The sequence below is a fragment of the Euprymna scolopes genome, chromosome 17 (assembly GCF_053919585.1).
Source record: "Euprymna scolopes isolate OS-2025 chromosome 17, ASM5391958v1, whole genome shotgun sequence".
NCBI lineage: Eukaryota > Metazoa > Mollusca > Cephalopoda > Sepiida > Sepiolidae > Euprymna > Euprymna scolopes.
The window spans coordinates 50,857,454-50,868,145 of NC_136498.1; the positions used below are offsets into that span (position 1 = coordinate 50,857,454).

Genomic DNA, 10,692 nt, shown 5'->3' on the forward strand with positions numbered 1-10,692 from the left:
ATGAGAGGTGTGGGAACAACAATCCAATTTCTCTGATTTGTCCCCTTAGTAGGTATTCTTCCACCTCAAAACCAACTACTTTGGTGAGGTTTTGGGGGGGCCATGATTTCTTGAACCGTATGCGAAAGAAACCACAGGATCAGTATCGGTTATACATTCGTTGCAAGAATTTATGTGGTTGTCGCTATATAGTTCTACAATTAGTCAATATTGTCGAAAAATTCCTTATCTTATGCTGCCAGGTATACAACTTGTGCTAGGTTGTTGGGACCTATGTTTTGTTAGACGGGCATATAAGAAACTCTGAATCACATTTTCACTTAATATGTGTAGAATGTTTTGCAATTTCTTCAGGATCAGTTGCTTGTTCAATGGACGTTCAAAAACAGAAACATAATTTACTTTTGCACTGCTAAAAAACATGTAAATTTTCAAGTTTTATAAAAAATTTTGCAATTTATGAAAAAAAAAAAGAAATTTACGTGCGTAGTTTGAACCTACAGACCACGTCATGCAAAAAAAAAAACATGCTATGAACTTACCCACAGTAGAATTTTCAAGGCCCATTGTTCTTTTATTGTTGCTAAATGACGACATGGAAAAAATTGCTTTATCGACGATAGATAAATTAAAATAAGTTTCGATTATCGATTAACAGTAATTATCGGGGTTTTCTGAGACAAAACTTAATTAAGATCACTCTAAGACTTATAAACTAAAATTCTGTAAATTTTAAAGAAAATCTGTTCAGCCGTTTCGGAGTCTATAAGGAACAAACTCTCACAGACACACAAAGTTGTATTTATATATATAAGTTCAATAAGTTTCCAGTCTTGTTTGGAGATGACTGACCGATTTTTATGATTTCAGATTCAAATGAACAGCTATAGCAGGAAGTGGAATACACCCTACTAAAGCTTGATTATAACTGCTGGTGAATATCAAAAATACAATCTGGATGTGGGGACACTTTACAAGAATGATATGCAATAAAATTTTGTTTTAAACTTGAAAAAATGCCACAGAAACGTAAAAAATGCTTCGAACTGCTTTGGACCATCTTGCGTGAATCAAGCATTAGTTTTTGAGTGGCACAAAAGATTCAAGGAAGGCAGTCTGTGAGGGACGATGAGAGGTGTGGGAGGAGTAAGGAAGTCAGAACACCAAAGTTGATGATGAGATATTTGAGGAGATGAAAGAGGCTGTGACGATGGTCATTGACACACTCACACAAGAGGACTTCAATGGAGCCTCCAAGAAGTTCTTGGAACGGTACAACTAGTGCATTGCAGCCAAAAGGAGATTACTTTGAAGGGAACTAGAGTTTCATGTGTGTGCTGTCAATAAAAGTGCCAATACGAAAAAAGTCTGGGAACTGATTTAAGGCACCTTATATATATATATATATATATATATATATATATATATATATATATATATATATATATATATAGTAAAACTGGTCATTAGTAAAAACCTGAAGAGAGTGCTCAATACTATTGCAGAGCAAATATGTGTTTTATTTTTTTATTGCCGTTTTATCTGTTTGGTTACATATGTTTCGGGTGTTGGACCATGTTTCGTCAGACCTTCCAGAAAAATCATCTGTAAGGTCTGACGAGGCTGTTGGATCATAAACATGGACCAACATCTGAAACATATGTAACCAAACAGATAAAACGGTAATAAAAAACTAAAACACACACACACATATATATATATATATATATATATATATATATATATATATATATATATATATATATATAGTAAGTTATAAAATATATATGGCGATTAAGCTACACTGAATATTCTGAAAAAAAAAAAAAAAATTTAAACGGGGGAAAAATTACATAGAGACTAAATTAAGTCCTAGAAGATTTTCTTTTTGCTTGCAAGTGAGGAACGAAACCTGGTTAGCTAACCTTTATTTTCATTTTTTATTTTTTAAATTCATTATGCTTTTTGGTCTGTATTTAGCCGTTATATATATATATATATATATATATATATATATATATATATATATATATATGCACAAAATAATACATTCTTTTTTAAAGTGAAGTATTTCCAATACAGTTTTTTGAATCGCATATATTTGCTAGTGCATTTATATATCTATATCTCTCTCTCTCTCTTTCTCTCTCTCTCTCTCTCTCTCTCTCTCTCTATATATATATATATATATATATATATATATATATATGTATATATATATAACTACTTCATTTACTCACATAAAATTAATATACGAAAGTATAAATTTATGCGTAAAATATATATGGTGATTAAGCTACACGGAATAATATTCAATGTAGCTTAATCGCGATATATATTTTATAACTTACTAACTAGCTCTACCTACGTATTCAGCACTTTTAAAGTAAATACTTAAAGTTTACGCATAAATTTATACTTTTGTATATGAATTTTATGTGAGTAAATGATGTAGTTATATATATATAGTGTGTGTGCGTGTGTGTGTGCCTTCATCAACATCCGCAGCAAGGTGCAGGCCAGACTCCGCTCCATGCAGGATGCCTGGTTCAGCGCCAAAGAGGATCAGATCCAGGAGCATGCCGATAGCCATGATATGAGGAAGTTTTACGATGCGCTGAGGGCTGTCTACGGTCCCCAGTCCTCTAGCTCCTCCCGACTGCTTAGCTCCGATGGAACAACTCTCTTGAATGACAAAAAGCAGATCCTTGATAGATGGGCAGAGCACTTTAACAGCGTGCTAAACCGGCCATCTTCCATCAATGATGAAGCCATCAACCGACTACGCCAGGAGCCTATCAACGAGGAGCTCGACATCCCACCCTCGTCAGAGGAAGTAAGCAAAGCCATCAAGCAACTTTCCTCTGGGAAGGCCCCTAGCCCCGACTCAATTCCAGCAGAAGTATACAAATCTGGTGGACCTACACTGTTTGTAAGACTGACAGAACTCTTCCAATCCATGTGGGAGAGTTAAGAACTACCCCAAGATTTTCGTGATGCTACTATTGTTCACATTTACAAACGCAAGGGAAATTGTCAGTCATGTGACAACCACCGCGGGATATTCCTGCTCTCCATCGCCAGAAAGATCCTGGCCCGCGTCCTTCTCAACCGCCTGCTGGTGCACCTTGAAGATGGTCATCTTCCTGAGAGCCAGTGTGGCTTTCGAGCGGGCCGCGGAACGACTGATATGATCTTTGCTGCATGCCAACTGCAAGAGAAGTGTGTCGAGCAGCACCGGGGCCTCTACACCACGTTCGTCAACCTGACCAAGGCCTTTGACACTGTCTGCCGAAATGGCCTCTAGCGGATCATGGAAAAATTTGGTTGTCCAGACAGGTTCATCGCCATTGTCAGGCAGTTCCACGAGGGCATGACTGCCCGTGTCCTGGATGACGGCGACCCCTCAGAGCCCTTCCTTGTGACCAACGGAGTCAAGCAGGGCTGTGTCTTAGCCCCAACACTCTTCAGCATGGTTTTCTCTGCCATGCTCCAGGACGTTTGTTTAACATCAGGCGAATGCAGGCAGTCACGAGAGTGAGGGAAACCATCATCAGAGACCTTTTCTTTGCCGATGACTGCGTCCTTAACGCCCCAAATGAGATAGAGATGCAATATCAAATGGACGGATTCTCCACCAGTTGTGACAACTTTGGTCTCACCATCAGTACACACAGGACAGAAGTTATGTACTAACCCGCCCCAGGAGATGCATACCACGAACCTGGCATCACTGTTGGACCCTTAAAGATGACTCAGCAACCAGTTATTTTTCTCCAGCTTTCACGATTTTCTACCTTCCTGGGCGTGTTACTCATGATACCACTGTCCAATCTCGCATGTTGTCTCCCTGCCTCCAACTCTTTCTTTGTTTGCCTCTCTTTCTTCCTCCCTGAAAAGTCCCTTATATGATTGCCTTTGCAAGACCTGATGATCTTGTATTTTTCTCTTCTTCACAGTGGTTGGTAGATTTTTTTTTATGGTCCAACTGCGTGCATGAGTGTATTCATCACTCCCTCATTTTTAGTCATTTGTTATTACAAGAGATATTAAGGACTTTGCCTTCTCCAGCCCTTATGGCTTTCTTGAGTGTGTTCCTCATCACCAAGCCTGTCCACTCTCAGATGTTGCTTTTCTATCGTTATTTTTATTTTCATGGCAAGTGTTCGACTGAGCTCCAATCTATGGTCTTCCCTCCCACTTGCCAATCTTTCACAAAAACAAAAACACCTATCTAGCCAAAATCACTATCAAAAATTCCCCCCCACTCTCTATCGATGCCTAAACCTAAATGTAGATTCCATGAACAAAGCTCCTTTCTTAGAACTACCCACTTGTGGAACTTTGTTCTGCTGGTTTGCTTTCCAGCTGACTACAATATTATCATCTTCAAGTCCAACGTAAACAAGTTCTCTTAAATAATTTAATTATACCAAATTTTCACTACTAACAATTACTATGCTACCATTCCAATGACTACGGTACACACATTAATCTTTATCCTCGGGTTACTTCAGGGCCTTGATATGTGGTGACCTCTTTGTAAAAAAAATGCCTTGTCTTCCTCTCTATACAGTTCATTTCAGGATTTCCTTTGCAAGACCTGATGATAGCATGACATGGTGATAGTACTTCATTTTCCTTTTCATCGCAGTAATCAGCAGACTTTCATATGAGCAACTGCTTGTCCGAGTCTGTTTTTCACTTTCTCATTCGTTATGTGACCTGTTGCACTTCTAATAATATGAGGGTCGTTCAAAAAGTAAAGCTTCCTATTTTTTTAATTCAAAAACGTTTAAGAGCTAAAATGACGAGAGTGATACCATTAAAACGAGCGAGCTTTTGTGCTCCAGAATTCATTTTTTTCTATGTTGTAACCACCGTTCTCAATACATTTTTGCCAGAAATTTAATGACGCATCTCTGCCCATGACAGGGGTTGCTTTCTTAGAGTCTCACACCATCAATATCTGCAACAGGGAGACGAAATTTTCAGGTCATGAATGCATAAGTTCAGTCATCATAACGATGCAATTTGCAATTCCTTCTGGTCCATTCAGTTGGAATAAAAAAAAATAAGAGGCATTACTTTTTTAATGCCCCTTGTACATAAATAGATTGACCACAGTAAAGGGCAACCTGAAATCTTTCTGTTAATTTGTTACTACACAGAGATGTACGGGAGGGCGACACTCCTTTCCTAGAATTTCTCATTTATCATTGATCTTTACTGTATAATACTGAATGTTTAGCAAGGAGGCATTAAGTCTATGGTATGATTGGACTGCAGATTAAAACCCAATTTCCTGGCCATTTTTTTTATTGCATTTTCACTCCAAACAAGGCACAGTGCCACTTTGATGTAGGGGACATAATTTGCAAGGGTTCTGTGTAGGGAGTTGAGTAGTAAGATGCCTCTTTACATTACACTTGAACTTCTGCATATCAGTACAGTCAGGGAAGTAGAAACCCAAAAGGGAATTCCAAAGTCTCGCAGTCCTAGGGAAGAAACTATCAGAATAGAAGGCTTTCTTACATTTAGAGATTTCTACTGTGTAGGGGTGGGATTTTGCTGCTTGTCTGGTTTGTTGGGGAATTTACATCAAGGAGAGACAAGGGTTTATAGTTTGTGAGAGTACCTATCATTAAAGTACTTGTAAAACATTCGTCGATGGGACAGCGGTTGAAGACTAGCTGTTAGTGTGGGATCTATTAAGTTGGTGACTCTCTTTTTAACTCTGTCTAAGAGACAGAGACTGGTAGCAGATGCACCAGCCCAAATGTGGCAACAGTACTCCATACGTGGGCGAATGGTGGCCTTGTAGAGGTACAGGATACTCTCAGGAGTAAGTAACATTCTAGCACAGTAGAGAGAGCTCACCTTCTTTGCAGCAGCTTTGGCAATGTCCTCAATGTATCTGTTTTAACTCATGCTCCTTGTGAACGTTCTCTAGCCATTATACCAAAGTATACTTAATTATTTCTAGTGTTGCATGTCTCTAATTTTTCAATCAGATAGATGAGTTCATAAACATACTGTTGTCGTATACCAGTCTGATTCTTGTATCTCGTTTTCCTATGATGACTGAGGACGCCTGCCATTAAACGTTTCACAGCCATGAAGAATGAAGAAATCAATTTGGAGAAAGAGCCATTTATTAATGGTGTATACATGTACCTGGGGATCGCTTGCGAGTTTAATATTCTCAATAAACTTCCTCCCTAGGAGGAAGCATGTTTAACTCATCTAGGGTGAAATGATCAGAGGAAACTCAATATTGTGTATGACGCCTGTTAATTGTATTTAAATGACTTTGCTGCTAATATATTCATGCCATATCTTGGACCCCCCCTCCTTCATGTGAAGTGCTCCTCCTTGCGTTACATTTAGCGTACTGGGGAAACTATTCAGCCCAGAGGGGCTTTCTAGTGTTTCAAGTTCCCGACTGTTCTTCCGATGAACATTCAGCCAGAGGAGCTTTCTTATGGTTCAAGCTCCAACTGGTCTGCCGATTGACATCTAGTCTGAAGGGCCCTCTTGTATTTTCTTTCCCCTCTTGTCCCCCCCCACCTCAGCTGACGTTTTTAGTACACGAAAAAGTCGAGATAAGATTTGAATGTACTCACTGATACAATGATCTGTGTACATGTGTACATCATGCAATGAATACTAGCAAACTTAATATTTAACACTAAAATTTGATTAAATGCTTTTGCTAACTATGTCTTTTTTTTTATTTGGTCAACTTTGATCAAAGATATTATCATTATTATCAGAGTTTCATGTTGCTTTATTCTCTACTTATAGGTGTTCGCCTTATCAAGACGTGATTAATAGAGGCGTAATGTACTTACAAAAACAAAGCGGGGATACAGAGAATGCATCAGACTTCGCCCTTATGCTCCAAGTAAGAAAAAACAAATTCTTATATTTTAGCCAACATTCATTTCAATGGAGTCCTAAAGAAAATGCTGTACAATCCTGTGTCCTATGCAGTTCTAGGAAGTCCACTTTCCCAGTCCTTGCTTTCTCATACAAGAGATTTGTAGCAGCCGAAACTCGCTACAATCACAGACAGGAGCTAATTCTTGCGGCTCAAGATTTGAAATCCATTTTCTCCCGGTTTGTCTAATCACAAACCAGCTCTCAATCACGTGACCGAGTACATAAAAGGCAACATCTGAAACTCTTACTCTCTTACTCCCTGACTTCAGCTGGCAGCAGACATTAGCCTGGGGCTTTGGCTCCAGGCCAAACGTGAGTACAACAAGCTAACAATGGCTCTCTTCAAACTCACATTTATTTCTACGTACGGTTCTTTATCATGCTAAAGGACTGCTCTCGTCGATACACCAACACACACACACTGCAACACGTAAATACACTGAAGACCTTGCTCTTTCTTTCTCCTTTAACCGGCTTCCTTCGTCCCGACGACTACTAGCTATAAACACGTGTAAACGGAACTATTCTCTCCTCAACAAGTCGGCAATATATTAAATCTATCTTTACACACGAACACTTCAACCTACTAACCCGTTTCTCTCTTGTACATGTTACTAACGAAGATGACAAATAAAGTTGTTTATTAATATAGAATGAAGCTCCATTCCATTTTGTCTTCAGTATTAACTAAAGATTAATTAATTACTAATCAGCTGAGATGATCTTATCAGAGAATGCCTATAGGGGCTGTCCAGGCATTTTTGCAGGCCAGAGTTCTCTTCCTCTAGGATGCTGGTTTTTCAAATTCCACTTTCTCGACCTTCTGTCTCATCCTCCCACCATGGTAAGGAGGCAAAGATACTGTATTTCAAAGCTATTGCACAAGATCATTATATAAGCTGAGTCATATAAAAGTAACCAGGTCTCCCAACTATGATATTTGTGTGCCATCCTGAACTCTGTCATAAAGAACAATGTGTATTTATTTGTAAATATGTGTCCGTACTGTTAAAAAATAAATGAGTGCCAAACTGCTCAAGAAAGAGGGGAAGAGACGACGCAAATCTGTTTCCATGACGTTTTCTTTCCTTTTTCGGATTGTTTAGTTTGTTGCATAGTTGCAATGGATAAGATAATAGACTTGCTGCAAGTGAGTAATATTTAATTAAGAAAAAAGAAACCAACCAAGAAACAGCAAATATGCTTGTTAGACTTATAGGAAACCGAATCTGAGTGTGACTGATGGTTTCCCCTTGTTTGTATCTGTAAAAGGAGCAGAGAATATTAAGAATCAACCATTGTCGAACCTTCTGGTTTGTTTCTTCATCTTCTGGATTCTTTATCACCTTCTACTTTTAACTGTCGACTAGCAACGTTTTGCTATCATTATCTCTTGGCATATACGCTTGCTTCTAATTTCAATTGCCCTCTCCCCCTACTGTTATCATACTCCACCTTTAATTTTAAGATGTATTATATCCTCCATTCGGTTTTGAGCATTTGGGTTAACTTCAGTCCTAGCACTTGGACTTGTGATTTGTTTACTCTGTTCTGGCTTGGTCAAAGGGCAGGGGAGTTCATCATCAAAGATGCAACACCAAACTGTTTCCTGTCAAATTTCAGACACAAAGGCTTTCATATGATATTGAATCATGTATAGGAAGAAGAAAGTCTACAAATATCTGTGTTGTACAATCGTGTACCAAAAGTCACCAAAACAGTGTATGTTGTATAATCGTCTAAATGTTGATATGCATACTTGGGACGAAGGGTTCATCCTGATGTGTATACGTGTCACTAAATGCCTATTGTTGCTTCTTCACTATTTGAACCCTAGAATTGTTGTTGCTGTCTGTTTATGATATATTCATATCTAATTGTTCATGTGTGTGTGTGTGTGTGTGTGTGTGTGTGTGTGTGTGTGTGATACATGTATTTTGAACATACCTTAGCTTCATGCGTCGTTGATCTTGTCCACCTGGAACTCATCTTTTTCTTGGAGTGGAGGCTGGAACCTGTTTGGATGAAACACATTGACTTCAAGATGATGATTGGTTTTATATAGTTTTTATTCACTTTCCAGGTGTCGATTGCAGAAGAATGGAAAGTGAATATCTTTGCTTGTTTGGTTTATTTCTCAGACGTCAACTCCCACCCCAGTGAAGGGGAGATGACCTGTTAAACCATCCGCTCTTCTTTACGTCCAAATTCCAACTTTCCATCTCCAGCTAATCTGATCATGTGACTCACACACAGATCCGGTCAGCTGACCAGCCCTTCCGGTAAACGTGTCTACAATATGATTTACCATATTTCGACAGATCTTATAAATATTCTTCCTATTCATCTCCCGTTCACCTCTCCAGCTAGATAGATAGATAGACCGAGATGGATAGATACAGAAATAAATAACTAAATAGATGGATCGACAATTTCTTGTGTTCGACCTATTACATAACATCTGTATCTTCATTAAATCTTCCATGCGTACGGTTAACAACTGAAGCACGAATGGCAGAGGTAAGGCAGGTTAATGGAAAGTAGAAAGATTCAACAAAGCAAGAAAAATAGAACACATAAAAATCTAGATAGTCATTTTTTGTGGCCCGTTTTTTTTTTTTTTGTTTTTTGTTTTTTTGTTTTCCGTAGAACAATCGCCACCTGAACGATGCCGTATAAAAAATATGTAACTGACAAGAAATAAAAGAAGCATGCGTTCTTCAATATTTCCAAAGCACAAGAGGACACTTTGAGCTGAACGTTCATCAGCAGACCAGACTGAGCTTGAAACACAAGGAAGCTCCTCTGGCTGAATGTTCAGTGGAAGACCAGTTGGGGCTTAAAACACAAGAAAGCCCCTCTGGGCTGAATGGTTTCCCAGTACACTGAGCATAATGCAAGGAGGAGCACTTCACATGAAAGGAAGTGTCAAAGATATAGCATGAATATATTAGTAGCAAAATCATTTCAATCTAATTAACAGGCGTCGGGCACAATATTGGGTTTATCTCCAATCATTTTCCTTTGTTTTAGAACGGATGTAGCAAGAAATATAAAGTCACCAACCTGACCTTGGGTAGTCTACAGATAAGGTTTTAATCCAGGCAAATAAATAGTTCATAGAAGACAGGCAATCCCGAGCCTTTCCAAGTAGAGTTCATTCAACAGCAGTCCTTGTTCAAAACACAGTAAGAATCTGACATAGCGAGTGCCTGCTGGCCCTCGTGAAGAGGAAAGTTTTTTTGTTTTGGGGTGCAACAAATCCAGTCTCATAAGGTTCTTCAGACATTGCCTCGTATTTTTACTTTCTCTTCTTACCATGACCTTAGTACTCACAGCTGATGGCCTTCTTCAATAATTCCATACATGGCCACTATAGATTCCTTGCCACGCCATTCGACCAATGGTGTTGTGTCCGTTATCGTCAAATGTAAATCAAGAAGTGTAAGAAATCTTTTTTTGCCTTTTCAGGTTTCCCACGTGCTGCGTTGATGTTATGTTAATCATATCAGTTCTCTCTTGCTGTGGTGGTCAACACCTTCCACCCCAAGCCTCTTTTTTTTGGGGGGGGGGAGCTCAACAAGGATTTGAAAACAGCTATGCTATAGTCAGCTGGGAAGCAGCCCCACATTACTGTGTTTCACAGGCAGGCATTTCTAGGAAAGAGACCTTTTTCATGAAATTTGCATTTATTTTGAGGCACAGATAGATAATAAGGGAAATTGTTGGCAGTTGTTGTAGATAGAC

The 10,692-nt window shown here is 38.8% G+C and overlaps 1 protein-coding gene across 2 annotated transcripts in view; it reads left to right on the top strand.

Moving 5' to 3' along the window:
• The window catches only part of LOC145296753 (E3 SUMO-protein ligase ZNF451-like), a 66,507-nt gene that overhangs the window by 37,525 nt on the left and 18,290 nt on the right, over positions 1 to 10,692 (top strand). For both annotated transcript variants that reach the window (XM_080142790.1, XM_080142791.1), the window contains exon 3: positions 6,808 to 6,907. In XM_080142790.1, coding sequence (XP_079998916.1) covers positions 6,808 to 6,907 — 100 coding nt within the window. The remainder of the gene's footprint in view (positions 1 to 6,807; positions 6,908 to 10,692) is intronic.